Source organism: Talpa occidentalis, unplaced genomic scaffold, assembly GCF_014898055.3.
Source record: "Talpa occidentalis isolate TD23 unplaced genomic scaffold, MPIMG_talOcc4v2.1 talOcc4.2, whole genome shotgun sequence".
NCBI classification, from domain to species: Eukaryota; Metazoa; Chordata; class Mammalia; order Eulipotyphla; family Talpidae; genus Talpa; species Talpa occidentalis.
In genome coordinates, this window is record NW_023602073.1 from 121619896 (window position 1) to 121646270 (window position 26375).

General features: G+C 33.1%; 1 protein-coding gene across 5 annotated transcripts in view; it reads left to right on the forward strand.

The window, feature by feature from the left end:
• Positions 1-26375, forward strand: part of NKAIN2 (sodium/potassium transporting ATPase interacting 2) — an 899800-nt gene that overhangs the window by 347011 nt on the left and 526414 nt on the right. Inside the window, exon 1 of one of the 5 annotated variants that reach the window (XM_054697799.1) lies at positions 9406-9540. The exons of the other annotated variants lie outside the window; for them this stretch is intronic. Coding sequence (XP_054553774.1) covers positions 9463-9540 — 78 coding nt within the window. The 5' untranslated portion in view covers positions 9406-9462. Of the gene's footprint in view, positions 1-9405; positions 9541-26375 lie in introns of those variants that run through there. 5 annotated transcript variants of the gene reach the window in all.

Consider the following 26375-nt stretch of genomic DNA (forward strand, 5'->3'; position numbering starts at 1 on the left):
GATTTTTCTTTTCCCCAGGCAAGTTACACCATTTGTTGTTCCCATAGCAGTTGACTTATAGTCCTTAGAGGACAGGGACCAAGTACATTTTTTTTTTTTATATGTGTAGGTATTGAACCTAACAGAGACCTAAGTATACATAGAGTTCTTGAATGCATAAATAAAGGATAATACATCTACTAATCTGTTAAACAGTCATTCTATCATAGGACAAATTTTGAGAGAATTGGGCTTAAGGCAAGCTTTGTGTGAAAGATCTTGTACTGAGGTGAAAATGTTCAGACTTTTAAATTGGGTGGGTGTGACTAGGAAATCCTGGCTCCACCATTAACTGGCCTTGAAAGCTTATTTTTTAAAGATTTATTTATGCATACAAGAGCTGGGGTACAGGCCAGAGATGTGGGGGGTGAGAGGACTCACCAGAGACAGTGGGGAACAGGCTGACTAACTGAAATACACTGCTGAGAGGAGCAGTGGGCAAGACAGGAGAGGTCTGCTGTGCCATGTGGGTTGCTCCCTGGCTGGCCGGGGTTCGAACTTGTGCTGCAGAGGCTGCAGATTGCGTCATAGTGCGGAAAACTTAAACATGGTGTTTAAGATCTTTGAATATTGTTTGTCATCTAAGGAGTGGTACCACATACGTCACCTTGCAAAACTGTTGGAAGAGTTGGACACCACGTTCCTAAAATACAAGAAATACCCTCTCAGACACAAAGTCTGCCCAACAACAACACTCTTCTTTAATCAATGGCAGCATGTCCAGGCCTTCCAGCATCAGATGAGCTTCAGGAGGAACTTACGAAGTAGCTGCTTATATCATTCCTGTAAGCCAATATGTGGATATTCTTAGCAGAAGACATGGAAAGATGTGAGGAAAAACATAATGGAAGGTGGCATAAAATGATAACACTACTCCAAATCTGTAAAAAATTTTAGGCATATCATGTATTTGTTGCTTTAAGTTTTAAGTAAGATCTGTCATATAGCTCTATCATGTAATGTGTCCAGTCTGTTTATATATTAAAAACAATATCAAAGTATAATTTTAGATTTGATTAAAATTTCACTTCCACTTCCAAATGTCTCTGTAGTGCCTTAATAGTTATTACAATATTTCCTGAATAGAATATGTACATTTATATTAGCATTAGAATTGTATAATTGCTAATATGGTTTGGTGAGGAGTATCAAATGGTCCTGGCACATTATTTGCTATTTCAAATCTTCTGTCCATATCCATTATGTCCTCTGTCTGGTTACAAAATGGAGAATAGCTAAAGAGAGGAAAGAGATGCATTGCTTTAATACTGTTGTCATTGAGAGCCATGTTAAACATGGCTTTTATGGTATTGTCATTGAAGAAATAATAGCAGGTTCTTAAATGTCCCTATGTGGGAGTATTCTATAGGGGCTAAATATGAATAACATTCAAAATATTAACTGTCAAAATATTCTCATTTTCTTAATTTTTCTTCAGACAATTTTAAGGGAGTTTTTCTCCATTTTATCTACCCATCCGGGGTAGGCAATTCTAAATATGCACAAATGTCAAGGATTAGAGGATGGTAGTGCAGAGTAATAGAAGGTGTAGCTTGACTCTAAAGATATATTACTAAAGAGAATATCCAAGTTATGCTTCCTAAGAGCACTGAGGCAAGCATCTTCAGGAGAGGAATAGAGAATTAGAGAGGTTATAGTATGGAAACTGGCAAATTATAACCACTTGCAACATTACACATCCATTTTCATAAACTCCAAGTTTAGTAGGTTTGGGTATCATGAAAGACGAGGTATCTAAAAAGTAATAAATTGATCCCACTTTTAAGATGTTAATAAGAGCATTTAATAGATGTGTAAAACTACTAAATGATTTTGAAGAATGATTGCCTAATTCCGAGTGAATCATAAACTCGAAAGCAAGTATTCAAAAGGAGATCAATACTGTTTTGTGGTGTGCATACTATTGCAGCATCTGCTTTAGTGCAAAAATATATCCAGTGCAAACCATGTATCTACCTTTTTTGCCTGGCATTCTTATCCTGCTGGTCTATTTGCACCTAAAGTACAGACTTCAAGGAGAAATCAGTTGCTGATGCACACATCATCTATATTTGCCTCAAGACAAATGAGAGCATAAGACTAAAACACAAGTTCTAAAGAGACATTCTGCATGTTGTAAAAGTTTATTGTAGTAAATCATTGAAATTCAGACTAGGAAAAAAATCAAGGAAAAAGACAAAAATAGCTTTATATAAGACAGTATGAAATAAATAATCACAATAGAGAAGGAACTAAACCACACACATAACAAATATTACTAAAGTTATATGTACCCTTAGTTTTTACATATCAATAATTTATCTGTATACCTGAAGCAAATATTTCATTACAAATCAAATTTACCTTCCATCGAACTTATAACATCTTTCGTATTTTCCCAGGTTATCACAGATCAAGGCATAGAATAGGTATGTAAGGACAGAAAAGAAGAAACAAACATTTCAATTTTCAGTGAACTCTGTGTGTAAGGAGTTGTAAATATCAGCTTATTTAATCTTTGCAACTCCACTTACATGGATATTATTGGTAAATATGAAGGGAAACAATAAAGCAAAAGCAAAAGAGAAGCAAGGAAAATCAAACCTCTGGTATTATGTTAAACATTTACTAAAGGTGATATACGGAATGAGAAATAGGCTCCAACTGTATAATTATGATACTGACATGTTAAAATGACAAATGTTAAATTTCAGTGGTTATTTGCTATATAGCAGACAAACTCAAACAAAAAATGCAGGGTGGACATATAAATATCAGGTAACAAAATTCAAAGAGAATAGCCTTAAAGTAATAGAATAATTTTGTATTGATGAACCATTTACATTGGAGAACTGCTAAGAATTTTATATACTGAGTAATTAATAATATGGCTCTATCTATAGATTGGATAGAAATACAAGTGGAAATTCTCAAATTCTCAGAAATACAGCAGAGGGAGAGTAAAATGCTCTATAGTGACCCTTTGAAAAAATCATGTTGACAAAAAGAAACAAACACATATTTAATTATTTAATTGATTATATAAATGTTCATTAAACTTTGAAGTCTGAGATTGTTCTTTTAAAAAATAGTTATTACTAGAGAAATACAAAGATGTATGTCTTAATGAAATATGAAAACATCAAAAATTTCTGTAAAACTAAAAATATAATTAGATTAATTGACAACTATAAAACTAAGCTAAAAACTAAAAATGTTTAAAGTGTAAGTAAATTTTCTAATAATTGGAATGTGAACACTTCATTTACTAATATTTGTATTTGAGAATTGTTAAAATATGGCAAAACTGCCATAGTTCAGTTACAAATATTTTTGCATGTTAACAACAGTCAGATATTTAAAATAATTTATTTATATGTTTTTATACATTATGGTTAATTTTTAATCATTTAACTCAATTCAAGCTGGATATTAAAATTTTAAAATATGAAATATTTTGAAAACAGAAAAGTTCAATCGTATAATATTATCACAACCTCACCATTAAGGTTTATATATTGACATTTTGGCATATTTACGTCAAGTAACTATTTTTAAGAAACAAAAGAATATATAAGCATCTACAACCCCCTTCTTAACCTTTTCTACTTTGCTCCTCAATTGTTTTGAGTGTCGACAAACAATGCAACAGAATGACCGATGGCAATTAGTATATTACGTAGAAAATTATGTATGGAGACTGAGAATATGGTAATCTCTTAGGTTTTCAGTAAGATGGACATTTTGAATGATTCACTTTAAAGGTGTAACTGATAAGAAACATGAAAAAAAAAAAAAAAAACAGAGTATCTGAGTCAATAGAACCAAAGAGATGATTGTTTCTTTTGAATAGTGATAAGTGTAATCATTATTAGAAATAGACAATAGTGGATCAATTTTGCTCACACATACATGCTCATAAATGCAGATCTGATTCTTACACTTTTTTTGCTTATTTGAACTGTTAAGTGGTAGTGTAAAAAATGGGACATCCTTGCTAATAATAGAATGCGATGAAATTGTCAGTGTACTTATTTTTTTTTTTACAATTTATGTATTTATTTATTCAAGCACTGGGTACAGTCAGAAGCGCGGGAGGGTGAGAGAATTCACCAGAGCCAGAGCGGGGAGCAGAGCAGGCAGAAGGACCGAAGTACACTGCTGAGGGGAACAGGGGGCAGCAGGAGAGGTCTGAGCGCCATGTGGGACCCTCCTCTGGTGGCCGGGGAGCAGCCTGGGATCGAACCTGCACCGCAGAGGCCGCGGGCAGCTTCACAGCCCAGTGCTCAACCACTGCGTCACCGGGGAGACCCTGTCAGTGTATTTATAAATCAGAAAATATAATATCAGACTGGGTGTTTAATGTAACTTTGAAATGTTTCATGATTGGATTTCCAGTATATTCCAGTTCTGAAAATGAAGTTGTCTTTGGGTATGGATATCTAGAAATTATGAAATTCAAACCCAGGTTATCTCTAGTGCTTGCCAGTTATGATACGGAGTTTCTTAATCCTTTGGAGAACAGAATCCCTTTGTATAAGACAGACTGCTAGCTAAATAACTGTAGGAAATACTTTAAGAGATCTTTTATTTGTTATTTTATTTACTCATAGTGCATCAAGCACTGGTCTTCTTTACATATAATACAAAACAAAACAAAATTGTCTTTATGGCAAATTTTAGGACTTTGGTTAAATTATTATTGTGACTGATTCATGATAGACAGAAAATTACAAATGGAAAAATACATCCTAGGTAAGCATTTTAGATTTATACATTTATTATTCAGTTTATTTGAATATTTTCTAAAAGATATATTGAGAATAAGTCAAAGGTCAGAGACAATGCTAAATTAAGGTAGCTGTGAAGATGAATAAGATATGAACAATAGTATGAAGAAGGTCACAGTTTATCTTGATCTGTCCAGTGAAATGCTTTTACAGGAATTTTTAAAACTGTAATAACTAGTTTTTAACATGTTGGAGAGTAAATACAGGATGCTGTGAGTTGTTTAGCACTTTCCTGTGTGCCAAGATACAAGGTCCCTCTGACAGCATTTTTATAGTTATTTTTATATTGTATGGTATTAGAGTTCTTTGTCTCATCCTAATGTGTCTTAGCATTTCAGAATCTTTACCTGCTGGTACTCCAAGTCATCCTCTGTGTGTTTATCAAGTATCTCAATTGTTTGATTTTTTCCTTTAATTAATTCATGCATATCATTTAAGCCAATCATCAAAATAGACTGACCCTTTCAATTTCAGAGTCTATATGTTCATGTATAAACCAAGGCGATATTTTTACTCACAGTGACTTCTTAATTATCTATGATTCTTCTAATGATTTTTTTCTTTTATATTTGAAGAAGATTCTTTGTAGGTAGGGCCTCCCTGGTGGCACAACATGTTAAGACACAACCTATGAAGCTATCCACAGCCACTGCAGCACGAGTTCGATTCCTGGCCACAGAGCTACCCACATGGTGCAGCAGACCTCTGCTGACTTGCCTGCTGCTCCTCTCAGCAGTGTATTTCAGTCTGCCTGTTCTGTTCCCCACTCTGTCTCTGGTAAATACTCTCACCTCCCCACATCTCTGGCCTGTACCCAGTTCTTGTGTGCATAAATAAATAAATCTTTAGAAAAAAAGAAGATTCTTTGTAACATTATTTTTTTAATGTATTTTAAAAAAGATTTATTTATGCACACAAGAACTGAGGTACTGGCCAGTGGTGTGGGGGGTGAGAGGATTCACAGAGACAGAGCAGGGAACAGAACAGGTGGATCCACTGAAATACGCTGCTGAGGGGAGCAGCGGGCGAGTCAGGAGAGATCTGCTATGCCATGTGGGTATCTCCTTGGCTGGGGATTGGACTCGTGCTGCAGTGGCTGTGGATCACTTCATAGGTTGCTTGTTAACCCCTTGCGCCACCAGGGAGGTCCTGTAACATATTTTAACTCAAGTGTGGATCTCCACCATAGATAGTAAAGAGGGAAGTTTATTAGGAAGATGTCTTAGGATTGAAATCTCTGCCAATCTTTTCAGAACACTATTTTTTTTAAAGGTAGATTTCATTACATTTTATTTTATTAAAAATTTATTTATTTATACAATAACTGGGGTACAGGCCAGAAGCACAGGAGGGTAAGAGAATTTACCAGAGACAGAGTGGGGAGCAGAACAGGCAGACTGACAGAAATACACTGCTAAGGGAAGCAGTGGGTGAGTCAGGAGAGGTCTGCCGCACCATGTGGGACTCTCCCTTGCTAGTTGGGAATCAAATTGGCGCTGCAGAGGCTTTGGACAGCTTCATGGCGATGCGCTCAACCGGCTGCGCCACTGGGGAGGCCCAGAACACTATTCTCATCCATGTTTGAATGTATCTGTGTTCTGCAAATTTAAATAAATACCCTATTCTGTCCAGCAAAACTTCCTTTCATACTCCATACCTTTTTTAAAAAAGAACAAACTATTATAATGTACTTTACCATGTGTTATAAAGTACAAAGAACACAAGTGTCTGCACTAGAATAAAGCATACAGAGTTCCCCTGATTTTCTAGGTGTCTCATCTCCATCTCTTCTTAATTTTAAATTTTGTTCAAGTATCCTAACCTTTTTTTAGTTCTTTCAATACTGGTAACTGTCTGGGGGGAGTAAATAAAGCATATGTTTCTAAAGGATTTAACTCAATTACATAGTTGCTTCATAGCAACTAGCTGTGTTCCCATGTTTTTATATTTTTACTGGAGCACTGACATTATTTCATTTATTTTGTTAAGAATACTTCATGGGTAGGGACTCCATTTTATTTGAGTTTTCTTTTTTTTTTTCTGAAAAGGGGGAAAATGGATGCTTTCACCTATAGTAATGCAGATGTCTTGTTGAACAATAGTCATTATAGATAGTACTTAATGTACTTTAGTCAGCCTTGAATCACATCTCTGTAGTATGTGTTTTGCCTTAGTGGCATTCTTGCTTAGGGGTAGTCTATAGCAGCTACTGGAAGGTCAGTGTCATCTCGAGGCTGTATGCAGATTTGTCAGTACCAATGAAGTATGGTTGGCCAGTATCTGAAACAAGGACATTGTATATTTTTATAATCACTGTTTCAGATATTTCTTTAGCTTCTCTATGGTGTGTATCACATTTTAACTTCCATTATAGTAACTTATGTACCTCCATTCTTTCTGTATTTTGGATTTCTTGAGTGTGTATTCTATGTTTTAGAAATTTACTTTGGGTACTCAATAAATATCTGTCAAGTGACTGAATAAATGAATGAATGAGCTATTGAATTTTATGCAGGACTCTTAGTTAAACATAGGTATATACATATAAAAAATTTCATTTTAATCATCCCTCACAAAAGACCATTAATTTTTTTGTTGTTGCTTTACTATAGAAATAGCTATTGAATTTTTAAAAATATTTTATTTTATATAATTGTTACATCATCTTTCATTTTTGCACAATGTATACATTTTCATTTTGGTTATATTCCCCATACAATTGCACCCCCCTTATTTTGACCCTAATCCCTCCTCTCCCCGCCCCCCCCAAAGTGTGTCTCTGAAGACCATTAAAGTTAATGTAAGGAAATAAGAATAACAACATTAACACTACACCCACCAGAACAAAGAGAATAAAGAAATAAAAGCAGAGGCATGAAATAAACAAATTTTTGAGCATAGAGTTTATATGAATTGTCACAGATTGTCAGATGGAGAAAGTTTCAAAATGACTATCGATATTATTTAACTATCGGCTCTTTAATTTTTTGCATGTGTATATGTGTATATTTTTTGCATGTGTATATTGCTGGTGGGAATGCAAAGTGGTCCAACCACTATGGAAATCTGTATGGAGGTTCTTCAGACTACTAAAAATGGAGCTACCATATGACCCAGCAATTCCACTACTAGGGATATACCCAAAGGACACAAAATCACTAATGCAAGATAATACCTGTGCCCCTATGTTTATTGCAGAACTATTTATAATTACTAAGACTTGGAAACAACCCAAATGACCAAAAATAGATGATTGGATCAAGAAGATGTGGTATATATACACAATGGAATACAAATCAGCAATCAAAAAAAGATGAACAAATAACATTTGCAGCCACATGGATGGAGCTAGAAGGGATTATTATACTCAGTGAAATAAGTCAGAAGGAAAAAGTAAAATATTGGATGGTTTCACTTATAGGAGGAATATAGGGGAATCACATAAGGCATTAGGGGAAAAGAATAACAATAAAATTATAAAACAAAACAAAAATAAACAGACAACTATAAATCAGAGACATTCTGCAGGGGAGGAGGGAGAAGGATCAATACAAGGGAGGGAAGAGCATAAGGGGCTATGGTGATGGTGAATAGGTGAACTGGTGGTGGGAATTCTATGGGGACTACACCTGAAAAAAGAAAGTAAACGTTAAAAAAATGAACAAAGATATAAAATATAAATACATAAATAAATTATATAGTAAAAATTTGCATATGTATGTTTCCTTAAATTTATTATCAGCACAATTTACAAATAATGGTAATTATAATAATGAGTAATAATAAATATTATAATCCATAATCTTTATTTTAAAATTCATATAGTAATTTGATTCACATAAATGTTTTGTTGATTTTTGAAAATTATGTTATTTTTGCATATGATACAATGGTCTATTTCAAACATGAATAGGGTTGACAGTTATGTTTATGGGAATGAAAAAGATGAAAGTGTAATAATGAATACCTTTATAGCTACTTAGTTATTTTAACATTTATGTGAACAGGTTCTTTGTTGAATAGGGGAATAGCTTGCTTTTAAATACTAGAAGAATTTTTCAATTGCTGTTCTGCTCACAGTGTAACACTACAGATATGCTAACATTTTAAGTTGATCTTCAGTATTAACATTTTCTCCCTCACATTCTTAAATCTCAAAAATTGACAGAACAATGAATCAAGCCCAGGTTTGTACAATTGCCAACTTTGATTATGTAAATACCCACCAATTTGAAGCTATTGATGTGATATCACTAAATGTAAATTTGGAAAAGGAGGTGAAATAGCTCACCATTATATATCATTCTCCATCAGATAGGTATTCATCATAGCAATAAAATATTAGTAAAATAATTAAGAAGTGATGAGTTTAGAATATATATTTATTTTAAATATATGCACTTATGTATTAATATAATTTATATAAAAGTATGTTTAAGAGTAAGTTGTATAATTTCTAATAATTGCTGTTTAGTAATTAACTGACAAAATTCAATCTGCTTATTCTCTTTGCTTTTCCAAAGTATTTTATTATTGTGAAAGCATGACTAATTAGATTTGTTTCTCATCTTAGGATTCCATCTATATTCTCAAAAGCATGAATACATGATTCTACAACATTTATTCTTTCACCATGTCATGCATTACAAGACAATGCAACATCATGGAAAACAATTCTTTCAGCAAACACACACACACATCGTACAATAAGGTATTCTTGTTATATTTCCTACGATATACATAAAATGAAATCAATTACATTCCCATTAACTATTTCTATGGACTAACAATAGAGAAATAGCTTGGCTCAAACTTCTGAAAGCTACATTTCTAGAGGAACAAAAGGAATAAGAGGAACTCTTCTAGTAACAGATAATTTGCAAAGTGATATAAAAAATGGAAAAGACATTATTGACTTGCAGAATGTTCTAAAAATACCTCATTCAATAAGTACATCTCACTAGTTGACACACAATTATGTTAATGCAGTAAGAGTTGAAGAGTAATTTAAATATAATTAGGGCTCAAAAGATAAATGGCATAGAACATGTGACTTGTTTTCCAGTGTGTGGCATACGTTTTTATGAAAATGAAAAAATAAAAATAAGGGTAATCTGTAAATGAAAATCTTTGTTGAATTTTCAATTTTGTTTGAGGTTATACATGCATGACAGATAAAAATACAGAAACAAATGAGTTTCATCATGAATTTATTCTCTAGTAAATGACACTTTTGAACATCTTGTTTTACAAAAAAAAAGGATCAAAAACATTTCTTTGTTCTTAATAGAACACCTTTTCCATGAACATTCATTTTCATGCAATGTCTAGAACTGCAAAATAAGAAAATAACTTATTAAATAAGAAATCTAATCTAATAACCTCTAATAGCAAAACAATATTATTTAAAAAATCACTTTGTTATTTATTTTCATTGGATTTACTGCATTTTTAGAGTTTATTTGTTTTGACACAACCTATGAGCATGTTAATATTATATGATCATGTTTGTTTTGATACAACCTGTGATCATGTTAATAGGTCATAGAAACATGGAATTAGTAAAACAGTAGAAAATCATCGACTTTGAACTTTAGGGTTCAAAGTAGATTGAGTATAACTCTTGGTGATGGCTGGATGTGCAAATATGCTTTTCTAGAACCCTATTTCAGATTTTAAAATTATATCAGGCCAATTTATTAATCTATTCAGGAAATATTTATTGAGTATGCACTATAATTCAAGAATCTGCTATGTGTAGAGGCTGTAAGTAGAAATTAAGTACAGAAAATCACAAGAAATACAATGTTAATTTTGGCATTTGGGGGTATTATGGACCCTATAGGAAAGAGATGATGCCTGAGTCCAAAAGGTTGATTTTAAAATAAAGAAGATTTTGAAGTCTTAGGACAATATTAGTGAGATGATTCAGGGGTAGGTTTTTCCTATTTATTCCTGCATCCTTATTTACAACCTAAATTGAAAGACTAGAGAAAAATTAAAAAAAAAAGAACATAGTAAAATGTAAATTTTATTTACTATAAAATAAATTGTAGGTTGGGTGAAGGAAAGCAAAAAATACTATATGTTATCCTTTCTTCCATTTAACATAGACATCATTCCATGATTTATGTATATGGAACAGCAATTTTAGTGGCTTTCTACTATAGCATCTTATTTTGTATACACACTCAGTATTTATCATCCCCTTTTAGTATCTGTGTGAGTTATTTATGAGACTGTACTAATATAAATATTATAAACCCATTATTGTTAATATATATAATACATAACTGCATTCTTGATTTTTTCATTAAAAAATTCATAGAATTTTAATAACATCACAAAATACTATGGGCATAGTTAAGTTTTTTTTAATATTCTTCTAGTAAGTTTGTCCCAAACTATATAAATGAATTATTTCAATTTATATGTTTGCCTGTTTGCTGGTTGTTCATCTCTTCCACTAGATTTGGAAGCTTCAGTTTTATTAAAACAGGCCTCTAATTATTAAAAAATATAGCACAAAGTCCATAAATATTTAATTGATTGCATAAAAGTATTTTCAAAGAAAATAATTTTAAACCAAACTATTCATACATTTAGATTCATACCTGACTGATATATGCAAAAATATTAATTTCTTTTAGTAATAAACCAAAATAACACAAATTTTCTTCAAAAAATTTACCTGGGCATGACTCTGACCAAGTGGTAAGTCCAGAAACTATTTCTAGAAAGAAAATTATCTTTTAAATAACACAGTAGATAATTAAGACAGGGACTTGCCAATAGTAGTTTTCATTACCTAGCAAAACTGACGGGTACAGAGAACTCTTTATTTATAACACATAAAAAGGCTATTGAGTATAAATGGCCAAAAATGTCTCTAGAAAGTGGAAACAGAATTTTGTGAGCCTCAATTTTATGCAAGTAGAGTCAAAATCTAGAATTATGCTGCCATCTTTATTGTTTTATTCTCTTCTGTTAAAATCATCATGAAGATTTCATTTTGAGGAAGATACATGTCATATAAAAATTATATAGATAACACAACTGGTGATGGGTAATAATTCAGAAAGTTGAAATCAATCTGTTACAAAATTTGTGTTATGATGCAAAGAGAAGTTGTTAAGAGGTGCCAAGAAGTCAATATAGGTGCAGTCAAGGTAGCAATTTTCCATACTGCCAAAGTTGAACAGCAGTTATATCTTCAAATGATAAAGATATTCTACCATAATGAGAATGAGAAACATGCCAAATACAGAGTAATAGTGCTTCTTGATTGCCAAGTTGTTCCTTCTCTAATGTGGAAAGACAACATACCCTTATGATACAACCCAATGGCATTTTTGGTTTTATTTCCTACTTTCAATAAATATTGTTCCATGTTGAAAGGAAAAAGGCAAGATTTCTGTATAGGCCAGGATAGCCTGAACTTGTGCTCAAGATTAACTATATTATTACCTTTTTTACATCAGTTAACAAAAATGAATATAAAAGGTTGCCCTCATAGACATTACACTCAAGTTTTAGGAAAATAGATGATAATATTATTGAACACTGAGTAAGCCATTTACTAAATTATTAACTGAATATATATATATATATATATATATATATACACACACACACACACATACACATACACACATACACACAAGAAAGTGTATAAGGTGGTAATAAACACTATGGCAAAAATAAAACAAGGGAAAAGTTGGGTATATTGGTGGGAGCTGATGCAGTTTTAAGTTGAGTAGCCAAGGAAGGGAAAAGTTGGGTATATAACTGAAAAAGTGGAAGGATGAGGCAAGCAAACATCTAGTGGACATGTGTTACAGATGGTAGAAAGAGCAAGGCCACAGACCCAGATCTGAGGTAGGTGAGATGGCCCAGAACTAAGCGCTGGTCACTCACTCCCAGGTTAAGAGGTCAAGATGATGAGGTAGAACAAGTATAGAAGACTGATATTGAGAGATCAGTGAGACAGGAAAAGACCAACACGAGCGAAGTGTATGAGAAGCCAGGTAAACAAGGTGTTCAAGGCAGAAACATGCTGTCACTACTTTATGCTCTAACTTATGCAAAGTATGGACTGAGAAAGGAATTGAAGAATGTGACTGTAGACAATTTTGAGAAATTTTGCTCTGTAAAGAGAGAATAAAATTGTAATTGGAGAGAAAATGGATTTTGTTTTTGTTTATGGCTGCTTTTTAGGAGAGAAATAAGGACATGTTTTTATATGATGGGAGAGATCAGCTATGAGGAAAAGTTTTGATGATGACGGAAAGCAGTAAGAAATCGCTATTCCAAGGCCCAGAATAAGTGAAAGGGGATTGGATGTAGGGTGCAAATCTTTCTAATAATTGATATCCTTTCCTCACACTTCCTGTACTCTTTGTCTATCCCATTATTTATATAAGACATTATTACTGGAAAGGCATGTGCAAAAACTTCATTAACTTTCCTTCTGTGATGTAATTATATTTAATAGGTCTTGACATTGACTGGAAAGATTACTTAAAAACAGATTTCTATTCAAAATAAAAAGTTAACTAAAATGTCTTGCTTTGCTTCTTTTGGACACTTGCACAGAATAGTTGAATTCAGTATTGCTAATCTTTGTACAGATCATTTACATGTTCTTCCCTATTGAGATTTAGTTAGAACATTTGCTTCTAGTGAATCATCTGCTGATTTGGGATAGTTACTACCTGTTGCTACACAACAAAAATAATATTGAGATCTATAGATAATAAAGGATGAGGATATTTACTGCCTTTGTCTATTTATAGTCCAGAAAGAATGCATAAGGGGAAATGTTCAAAATGAATTGCTCCATGGGGGAGATACAGTTTTGTTAGTCTAATTTTGGATAAAACTGCAATTTTAGGAGCATAGAATTTTGGAGCTTGATACCTAAAATCTGTCATAATCAAGAATAAGATCCTGTTGGAGAACTAACAATCCCTTGGGTATGTGTGTGTGTAGACATACTCACACATGAGTGTCAACATAAATGCATACAAATATGTGCACACATTCACATATATGCACCCATGAATTTGTGGATATATTCATGTTTTTACTTTGAGTAAAGGAGCTTCTGATTACTTCTTTTAGTTGATTTTGTTTTTGTGGGTCTTTGATAACTTAAGTTCTGTAAATGAAGCTGGCAATATACAAACATCACAGTTGCATCAAAGCTTAGCCATACGTTTAAATACTGCCCAAGGTTACTGCTAACATTTATGAGAGAAAAGTCATGTAAATATATATTGACTATTGAAACTGATTTTGTGTCTTTTTGAGACTTTAGTGCAGGTAATCGAAAAAATAAAATCTGTCTGAGAATTATGTGCTTTCTCATTCTTGTGTTGTTTCTAGGTGCTAGTAAGCAATTTGCAACTCTCCGGAAGTTGCCCAAATACACCTACTAGGAAAATATTCTGAAAAAAAAAAAAAAATCATTGCAATTCTAATTGAGAAACAGCATAACAAGCAGTCTTTCAGATACCTCTTTCTCAGTTCTGAATAAACATACCTAGAAAGGTATTTTAATTTATTTTCAGTGTAAAGGTTTTAAAGAATGCTGTTCTCACATGATGTGAAAATTGTTTCCTTGTGGCATGAATTACTGGCATTAAATGAAGTGATATTATTTCCCCTCTTCTGAAATCTCTCTAAACCTTGAAAGCTTTCTGGATATTTAAGTTTGAACAATTACTTTTTAGTGTTTGTGACTATTGGCTATAGTAATTTAGGATGTGTCCATTCTTCGAACAGAAATAAAAATAGAATTGGGAGTGTAGACCATTTTCTCTTTGTAATCAAATACTGCAGTGCAGGACAATGGGGAGCCCTATGGTAACTAAGAAAGTGAAAACTTACCCTCTATGCTAATGTGCATATTCTATAGCTAAACTATCTAATTCATCCATTCATTCCTTAATTTTCTATTGTTTATTGAACATTCAGTATGGATTGCTCTTAAAGACTGTTAATTAAAAAAAGAGATGAAATAATAATATAATCAACTAAAATGTTTATAATTATTGTGATAAATTTATTCTTTTTTTAAAGATTTATTTTATTTATACATGAGCCAGGGTACAGGCCAGGTGCGCAGGAGGGTGAGAGGATTCATCAGAGACAGAGCAGGGAACAGAACAGGCAGACTGACGAAATTACAAGTACAAGTTAACATGTACTTGGAAATGTAAGCCATCTTTCTCTTTATACTCAGTCAAACACTGCATTATTGACCATTTTCAAATACATGTGATATTCCTATAAAATATAAACATCTACTGGTTTGTAGAGATTCTTTTTTTCCATTTTAGTTGAAAAATTTCTTGTTCAGGTAGCCAAATGCCTCTGACACACAGGAAGAATTATGTCACACTATCCATAAAATCCTTATCAAAAGAAAGCTCTTTTCTCTAGTGGCATGAGGTATAAGGTGTGATGAGTGGTTCTACTTTGCTGTTTGTACACCGGTCATTCTAGCAGAGGTCATTTATTAAGAAAACAGATAGGGAAGTGTCAGTTATATTTTTGCCTTCTATTTACTATAAACTTTTGAGAGACTTGAAAAGCAGAAATAAAATAATTGAAGACATCAAAGAATAAGTCAGCTATGACAGGAGAGACAGAACATTTTAAATTCCAATAGAGAGAGGTAGAATTATTTAAAAGCTTTTAAAAAGCTTTTAGAGAGCCTTTAATTTGTATTTTTCCTTTGTAAACTATTAGATCAATGAATATTCTGTGAGGTATCTCTTTTACTTTTTTATGAACTTGACAGTTGATAGTTTTTTAAGCGGTAACTATTTGTTGTATATATTGATAGGTTGTAAAAGAATCCCCAAATTAAGATGTCTTTAAGTGGTAAGCTGGTGTAATCTGATCTCCTTTATGATCAGAATCAGTTTGTAGTAGATCTGAGACACTTAGAAGGGGAGGGGGAGAGAGAGGAAGGTTGTAGAGAAGGGTGGGGGATGAGAATGTGGTGGAATAGAGTGGAGAACTGTGGGCATTTTGGGGAGGGAAAATTTGGTGAGTGCACCTGAGGAGAGTAATCCTATATTGTGGAAATATAAACAAGGAGTTGTTTTTTTTTAATAAAATAGTTTAATGTGCAAATTTCAAGAAGTTTATAGTTTCTTTGAAACAAGTTCTTCCTTCCAAATTCCTCCAATTTTACATTGTTTTACATTTCTTCTCTCAGATTATCAGGATTGATGTTGCTTTCTTAGAGTTCTGTTGTTGAATATTTAACAGCAGATAATGTGTCACTGCTGTGTCAAAAGTGGAGTTTTCCCCAGTGATGAGATCTCATTACTGGGCATATTCTTTTGAGCCTCAGCTTATTTTCTCTCTTTCCTCCCTCTCCACTTCTTCTATTTTTATTTTATTATTTCTCACCTTGAAGTGTCCATGCATTCCTTATTTGACAGTTGTATTGGAGTCTAGACTTTGGTATGTTAAAGGGCCAATCTCTTTACTTTGTTGTTCACAAAAAGGTGTGTAGTATTCTTATAACAAATAAGAATTGTGTTCCATAATCATAATAAATCTGCCAACTAACATTTTAGGAGATATTTGGGGGGTATTTCAATTTTATTTATTGGTTTATAACTTATGATGAATTTAGCTCTTACACACAATAGTCTTTTGTATGAAGCACTTTACAAATATCTTCGAGTTCTTTCAATGACCCCGAAAAAATAGAAATAGAGTATTTATAACCTCCATTTCACAGGTGAAGCTGGTAAAACCACACATTTTTTTCTTGTTCTTGTTGTTTAGCACCTTGAGAGAATTGTCTCTTTAAGTTTAAAAGAGTCACCACTGCTACTTTCCTGAAGGCAAAAAAAAAAAAAGGAAAGGTTAATAACACTCTGAGTCTGGTGACCTAAAGTCAGTCTTTCTTATTGAATGTATTTATGCCACTTGGAAGGAATTGATCACATTTTCCTATTCAGATTATCTCCATGTTTATTATGGTCTGACCTTCCCTTCATTTTAGCTGAGGCTTTTCCTATGAGATGCTTCATGTGTTTAATTTAAGAGAAAGCAGAGGTATAATTTTGCTGTTTTGCAAAACCATTCTAATATTGAAGCTGGCATTTGCACTTACATAGTTCTCTAAGGATTTCAGTGCCTGTGTGTTTCTGTAAGCTTTGTGACTATTTTATCTTTTAATCTGTTTTTTATTGTAAAACATTCAGAATATTTACAGATCCAAACACCCTTAAATTAAAGTACTGGCATTAATATTAATGTTATAATTTTAGATTTAGAGAGTATTCTTACCTTAATAAATAGTCATAAGTCCGCCATATTTCCAAAAATGCCACACATTTCATCTGTATCTGCTTTTTGTTAGCAACTTGCTCTTTTGAATACAGTTTCCCAGGTACCTTTCCTAATCCATCCTTGTATTGATGCACTAAGATTCAATTATGACTTCTTAGATCAAAAAAAGGAATGCCTCCATGTTAAGTGTGTCTTCTGGAACGACATGGAACACACAAGTAATCTGGTGGTAGAATGAGACAAAATAGATCTAAGAAATGCTTAAGACTAACCACGGTGGTGACCAATTTCTTAGCTGGCACTTTTTGCAATCTGTACTGTAATCATTTAAAATTGATTATATACTCACCAATGCCATTGTGAATTTCTAAATTATAGAAAGCAAGTTTCCTATCCATTTACCTGTGTGTTTACTGTAAGTCTATCATCAACTTTTACTCTTTTTCAGTGAAATAATCTGTAATTTTCAGCACAGTAGTTTAAAACATTCAGTAACACTTTAAAACTATTCACTAGTGCAGAGTAATTGACAGTAGAAAAATTTAAAAATATGCTGTGTATTGTCTAATATTATTCATTCTAATGTGAGCAACTTAACACAAAAATATAAGAAAAAGATGTTAATAAGCAAATTCTTGTATTTAAACTTGAGAGATCATATAACATTATTAGACAAGTGACAAATGGAACACAATTGAAAATGTGTTTCTTAAGTTATTGTACACAAGGTTAGGGAAAGATATAGTCAGATGTGCCACCCAGACCACCTCAAACTGTTTTCTAAACTAGTCTAGCCCAGATGAAAATATTTCAAATAGAACTTTTCTCACTGGCAAAGAAAAGAGAATAAAAATGACAAAAGGTAAAACAATGGAAGAATACAAGCATGACACAAGATAATAATCTCCCAAATAAAGATGAATTTATATGACAGTGGTAGATATCTAGTATCAGTAAGACCAAACAAACTGAAGATTAACTTTACCTAGTCTTCATAGTATTAAACATACCATAAAGACCTTATTGAATATTATGCAGAATCATACAATTTGCTTCCTAACAGTATGTTCAACATATTTCAGTGAATGTGTTTACATGAAAATACGTGTTAGTGTTTTTTCATATATAAAACATAGTGTTAGTGTTTTTTCATATATAAAACATACTTTCCAGATATAAGAATTTATCTGGAAAGAATATTTTTTTTTTTTTTTTAAAGTTTGTTGAGTGATTGTGGAAACAAATCTCAGAGTGCTTCCCTTCAGGGTGAGTATGATTCTTTTTTTTTTTTTTTTTTATAAATTTTATTGTTATATTCCCCATACAATTGCAGCCCCCCCATTCTGACCCCAATCCCTCCCCTCCCGCCCCCGCCCCCTAAAAGTGTCTCTGGTTCATAGTTTTTTGTTGATTTTGATTTTCACTTTCTTATAGTTATTCATTTTCCTGGTCCCTTATTTAAGTTCTGGAAAGAATATTTTAAAGCACACAAAGACATTTACTCATTTCTTAATTAGATCCTCCCTTCTCTATTTTCACTGTTTTAACTTCCATAGCAAGTTATCTTATAGGCAGATATGATTTAGACAAAATCTCACAAACATCATTAAATTGTCACATTCAAATATTTTTCCTTTCCCCTGCCAAATTTCTCAGCTTAGTTAGGACACTCCAGTCAGGGAGGCTTCCAAATTCCCAGCCTTTACAGAGCAGTTGTGACTCAACTTTTCCTCTGGGTATGATTAGACTTTAATGGGCAAATAGCTCATGAGTATTTCATCCACAAATTGCTGAATGACCTATAAAATGGCCTGGTTTAAAAAGAGTTGTTGAATGAACTAGAACATGCAACTTGATTGAAATAGTTACAGTGGGAACTGAGATCAAAAGGAAATATAGAGAGGAGACTTAATAGTACATAGCTATGAGAGCTCATGACAAGCCTAAATGCTAAGGAAGACAGAACTACAAATAAGCAAAATCTTTGAGGTAAAGAAGAAAAGATAATTTTGTGATAAGAATTAACCTACTATACTTGAGACAATTTAGAAGATCCTTAGATTATCAGGCACAAGGGAAAACTATGTGATCCTGAAGAAAGGAAACGCCAAGTCCTTCATCCACGTCTATGTCTATCCTTACATTTTTTTCTCATTAAATATGCATATTTTCTCCAAAATTTGCCTTATAAAATATTTTCTAATAACAGTGCATGAATGGAATGACATTTGACATTTCAGGAAACAGGAAAAATAATCCTGTTTTATGGACACCAGAACTACTATCTTCCAGTATGTTCTCTTGTTCATAATACTTCTGTAAGTCTGTTGCTTATACTAATTATGAAGATATATTGATCTCCCCACCCTTTAAGTAATTTATGGCAACTGTGTTGTTTCATAGCGATGGGAAGATTATAGTCTCCCCATACTCTAGAGTAGAAAAATATGAGTCGTAGTTTTAAATAGCAAAGGGGAGAAGTGTGAGTTGCTACGGTTCTTTCAGAGCCAGTCTGGGCCCAAGAAAGAGTTCTTCAGTATTAATGGTTGGAAGATTTATAAACTACCATAATATTAGCCCATATTTACATATCAAAATTTTTGTGTTACATCTTGCCTGTTAGACAATGCTGGTCCTTTAAGCTTCCTGAGTCAGTCTTTAAGGACAAAGCTGACTTCTTAGAAAATAGAAGTTCTTTCTGTCTCCAAATGTTAATTTTGAGAATCCTACAAAGACCATAATTATGTTCTATCATAACATTTTAATGTGCTAGCATTGAAACATAATTAGCTGAATCCATTGCCTCCTTGAAAGATGATGGCTTTTGCTCTCTCCCACCTGTGTATCCAGGTGTCCCAGCTTTGCAGTTCTGTTCCCAACAGACCTGATGGTGACAGTGATAATGCCAGGCAAAATAAGAGTGGAATCTAGTCTGTGACCATCTCCCCATTCCAAGGCCTTGTAAAGGAGCTAGGAATATGTTGGTTTCCTCTTCTTTGTTCACCTTCCCTCAAATTCACACTTACATACAGGAAAACAGTAAAAATGCGTCCATCTTTTTTCCTCAAGTTTTAATACATGATCTAATTTGACTTTGTATAGATGTTATTCTCTGTGTCTTCCAGAACTTTGTACTCCATGGCCTTTTTATGTGATATGCATTATAAATGCCAAGGAAAAGAATAGGGATCCTCAAAAACTCTGAAATAACAAAAGTAAGATCATCTAAAGCCTACCATGCTTGCCATACTATATCCAAATCTTTCAAATCGCATCACCATTAGTTTTTAAAGTCTTTCCCTCAGTCATTACTCAGTGAAATATTTGCTTTTGAATATTTTTCTTAATATCATTCAGCTTTTCCTCTGTGTTCTTAAGCTTGGTAGAGCATTGTCTTCTTCAAAGTTACCCCGGAATTCATCACAGTGTTATGTACCCCAAAACTTCTTCAGGCCAACCTAACTCTCCCACCTTTTGTAGCTCTTCCTACAGTCCTGTCTTCTCAGTTCTATAGGCAAACTTACTTTTCAGCATCAGACTAATCTAACCATATCTGTCTCTAAATCATCATCATGTGTGAACTAACTGGCAATCTATTGTACTAATTTCCAATATCCTAGTTCTTCCTCTCTTCATGTCAATCTTTCCTAACATGTTATTTCTTTCACATTCTTTTTCAGGCAAATAAAAACGAGTCAAGATGAACTTTATTAATCATCTATTTGGATTTTAACACAATGCCTCTGTGCCTGAAAATCACTGATATGCCCTTAATAACCAGGAGGTCCAGCAAGGAAAAAAGAATAATTTGAAATAAAACAACTAGAGAATTCAATTAGAGGTATATTATCAGATGCTAAATTCTACTATAATACCATATATTCCTTAGAAAGTAAATACTGTGTTCTCCATCTCTTCCTGTTAAACCAGGTGTCCATCATGATGCTAGCCTTGAAGTCACCACAAAAAGTATGGATGTAATATGTGTTTTTTTATTATGAACTGTTAAAATGTTAACCATTCACATACTTCGGGATCACATTTATTAAACAATTTTCTTTTTCCTACATCAGAGGTAGTGTGGAATCTTGTCATGTAAGCTTTACGAACAATACATTTAACTTAGTATTCTCCACTAATTCTAATTCATATTCTAAAACTAATAAAAAATTACAAACTTTTTATATTTTACTGATTAAATAAAGAGGGTTGGATAGCCAAATTTTTACTACAAGTACATTCTGTATTTTTATAATTATTATAAAATTTAAGTATCATTAACTTTAAGAGTAGTTACCCTATAGTGCCAATCTTTCCATCCTGCAGCTTGATAAGGTAGATTTGTAATGCTGGCTACCATTCAGATGGTGACAGGTGGCAGACAAAGCACACAATGGAATTTTCCATCTGTTCTCTACTTTCTATCCAAAGCTTAAAGGACAGGGTGTGCTTTGTGTTTTGTTATATAGTCTTCCAATATTGTTCTCCATCTAAACACCATTACAAAAATTTATACTTTAGCTTTAGGATACTCACAGCCTTGAAGGTCAAAATCATATGCTTATCTTTCCCTACCATTTTCAGAAAGCAAACTTATTCCTTATAAAAAGCTGAATTCTGAATTGAGTATTTACATATTATCTATGGGAAATTTCTCACCTTCTAAGAGCTTTACAAAACACAGAATATATATAACCACAAAGAGTAATACATATAATGAAGACTGGTATACTTAGTGCTCTTTAATTGACAAATGCATTAAAGACAACTTCATTATTATAGTTTTGTAAAGTTTAAACTTTAATGCCGTTCATTACAGAAGCAAGATTATAATACGAACAAAGAGCACAACTTATGATAGATAGAGGACTGCCAGTTTTATATCTTGCATGCAAGTGAATATACTGTTTATTTTGGAAGGAAATGGTGAAATTTTGAATTAAATTTTTAGTTTTTTTCTATTTAATTTTCCATGAGTCATTTTATATGGTCTGTTCTCTGCTATGATAATGCAGTGAAGTTTAAGACCATAAAAGAGAGAATATTTGCAGTTATAAATTATTTCAAGGAAAATTTCCCTCTTTATTCACTGTGTACTCAGGAATATTAAAATCTACTACACTTATATTATCAGATGTTTAATTATATGTAGATGGATTAAATCCAGTAATTATATTTTCTTTGACTATTACTAAATAATTAATATATACAAGGCACTTTTCTGTTTGCCATGTAATATGCACAGTTAAACAATTATGCTCACATAATTGTTAGAGGGGTAAACAAGTAAATAATGCAGATAAGACTTGGAAGATAAAATAGAGTTAAAAATGTTTCAATCATTCCTCAAACTTATCCAACATGCAGATGTGTTAATTTTGTCAAAAGGCAACTCTGATTCTAACAGCTGTAATTAAATGGGGTTAATTTAAAAGGTGACATAGATATGTTGAAAAGAGGTCCATACAAAAGGTCTGAAGGGCTCCCGAATGACAGAGTGAAAACTAAAAAATCTGTTTTTAATTTGATAACCAATGGGAAGAGAGTTTATTGAAAATATAAATGGCTTATTCCCAAAATAATGCTTTGAATAGATTCCTCTATTTAAAGGAATTATAGGTTGTGGCACCAAGAATGTCATGGAGAGATAGGACATGTAAAATAAATATCAAACAAGTTGATTCTGAGGACTTGGAAGTTGGCTTTTTGGGGACCAAGGAAAATTGAAGTATACATGATAACAGTTTTCACTGGAAAAATAAAGATAATGGAATGAGCAGTGGAATGGCCCATATAGATAGTGGTTGATCTAGAATATAAATTGGTTTTGCATGTGTTGAATTTAAGTTTCTAAAATGCCAAATGAACAGAGGCATATATTAGGAACTTGTGATCACATCTCTAATGCTCAAAAATGAGAAAGTTCTAGATTAGCCACATGGTATTTTATTTTAAAACTTAATCAGATGATCTCTGAGAGAGACAACAAAAAGAAAAAAAAAATCAAATTAAGAACTTTGACAGCATCTACATTATGACGCAAGTGAGAATAATCTATGAGAAGGGATAGTAAGTAACCTAGTAGAACTATTTAGGAGATGCATATGGTGGAGACCTGTCATTGAATTTAGAAGACTGGGTATAAACAGCAATGTGAGACACTGGAGAACTATTGAGGAAGGTGAGATTTAAAAAAAAAAAAAGAAATCAGACTTTCTGTGCTGAAAGTGGTTAATTTTTTCCTGTGTGAATCTGGAATAGAACATTGCGATTGGTGAAAATGTAAGTAACTAGTGATTAAGCAGAAACAGAAGTATAGAAAACACTTATGTTGTCTTATTTTGATGTGGAAAGAAATAGTAGCATAAGAGATTTAGTAAAATTTTAATATAAAAAATAACTGAAAGAACTATACCAAAAAAACTAGGCATGTGTGATTCCCATGTGAGTTTGCATGTCTTTGTGTGTGTATCCATTTTTTTATGATATAAAAGATTTTATTTTTTTATTTTATATATATTTTACTTCATTCTTCCTTTTTGTACATTGTATGCTTTCTCCTTGCAGGTGTAGTCCCCGTATAATTCCCACCACCAAGTCACACAGGCACCATTACCATAGTCCCCTGTGCTCCTCCCTCTCCTGTTTTGATCCCTCCCCTGCTCCCCTGCAAAGTGTCTCTGATTTATAGCTGCCTGTTACTTTTGCTTTTTAATTTATTATAATTATTTTTTTCCTGATCCCTTATTTGATTCCCCTACATTCCTCCTATAAGTGAAATCACCCAATATTTTTCTTTTTCTTTGTGCCTTATTTCACTGAGCATAATCCCTTCCAGCTCCTTCCAAGTTGCTGTGAATGACATGAGTTTATCTTTGTTGATTGCTTAGTAATATTCCACCATGTATATATACCACATCTTCTTGATACAGTCATCTATTTTTGGACATTTGGGTTGTTTCTATATCTTACCTATTATAAATAGTGCTGCAATAAACATAGGGGTGCAGGTATCCTTTTGAATTAATGTTTTTCTGTCCTTTGGGTAGATTCATAGAGTGGAATTTCTGGGTCATATGCAGTTGGTTAGTGCATGGTACTAATGGAATATGTGCAGGTGATGCAGAGGTTGTGTGCATCCAATTTAAGGAGAGCTTCCCAATGGAACATAGCATTGGCAATGTGGGAAAGCAACTACTATAGAAAACAACAGTGAGAGTAGAAAGAAAATAAAATTACCAAAAAAAAAATAACTAAATTACATGAAACATGTTAGACCTGACTGACGGTATAGCAATGTTCTGAATGAATAGAATAAATGATTATTAAATGGTTCTTGATATTTTGTACTTGATAACTGACTGAAAGAAGATGGTAAAATAAGGGGTAAGGAGCACAAAAGAGGATTTCATTAAGAAGAAAGATGATATAATTGTCTTGGGTGACTGAACTTTTGAGGTGCCTAAATGACATCTATAAGGTATGTTCAGCATACATTAAATGCATCGTTCAAAGGAACCAATGGAGATGAGTGTGGAACATATAGAATAAGAAAAAAACAAAACAAATCACAGAGTACTTAATAGACATTTCTCCAAAGAAAATATGCAAGTAACCAGCAGGTACATAAAATGTGTTCATCATCGCAAATTATCAGAAAAGTAAAAAGCAAAACCACAATGAGATATCACCTAAGACCTGTTAGGTTGATTGCTATAAAATAAATACATAAATAAAATAAAGTGAATGTTGACCAGTATACTTAGAAAGGGAACCCTAGTATAATGTTGGTGGAAATGTAAATTGGTATAGCTATTATGAGAAACAGAATAAAGGTTCAAAAAATAAAAATTAGAACTGCTTGATATTTTTGTATTATATTTTTGAGTTAACATTGGTTTATAAAACTGTATATGATTTAGAGATATAGGCTCATACCTTGTCAGATGTATGTTACCACACCCACCACAAAAGTACCCATAGACCTCCATTATCATAATCAACAAATAGGGCCTCTCGGGACTCCCCGGTGGCGTAGAGAATTGAGTGCTGCACTGTGAAGCTGTCTGCAGCCTCTGCAGTGTGGGTTTGATTCCCGGCTGGCCAGGGAGATACCCACATGGTGCAGCAGACTTCTCCTGCTTTGCCCCTGCTCCCCTCAGCAGTGTCTTTGGGTCCGTCTGCCTGTTCTGCTTCCTGCTCTCTCTGGTGTATTCTCTCACCCTCCCACACCTCTGACCTGTACCCCAGTTCTTATATAAAAAATAAATCTTTAAAAATAAATAGGGCCCCTCTCCTCTGATAGTGTCAGTTCTACAGTTGAATATATAGGGTTTATTATATCTATTCTTTTGTCTTCTTTGTATTCCACGTGAGTGAAATAATCCAGCATTTATCTTTATCTTTCTGACTTATTTCACTTAACATAATACCCTCCATGTTGTGGCAAATGGCAACATTTCATCTTTTTTTTTAAAAAAAAGATTTTATTTATTTATGTGTACAAGAACTGGGGTATAGGCTAGATGTGTGGGGGTTGAGTGGATTCACCAGAGACAGAGTAGGGAGCAGAACAGGTAGATCTACTGAAATATGCTGCTGAGGGAAGCAATGGGCAAGACAGGAAAGGTCTGCTGTACCATGTGGGTTAGCTCCCTGGCCAGGTATTGAACTCATGTTGCAGTGGCTACTGATAACTTGATAGCTCTGAAACTTTAATGCCTGTGCCACCAGGGAGGCCAACATTGCATCTTTTTTGTAGTTGATTACTATTCCACTGTGTATGTGCCATATCTTATTAATGCACTCATTTGTCACTGGATGCTTAGGTTGGTTCAATAACTTGGCTATTGTAAATAATGCTTCCATGAGCCTAGGAGTGTATTTTGCATTCTGCTTGGCATTTTAAATCCACAACTGAACTACTCCATATCTATTTGTGCCACATGTTGGCTTCATCCTTAGAGTGTATTTTAATTAAAGTTCTACTTTGGTGCATTAATTAGCTGAAGATATGGCAGCTCATTTTTAGTTCTGAAACATGTTGCAAGTTATTTTGCAGATACTGCTCTTGGTCAATCTAGTGACATTTTCTCTTGTTTTTTTTTTTTTTCAACCTTGTGTGTTTCTCTTCACTTTTAAACTTGACAGTGTTTTGAGACAAATTTAATCCATGTGGTTTATTACTTTAGCTCTTACATATCCCATTTTATCACTTCAGTGTAT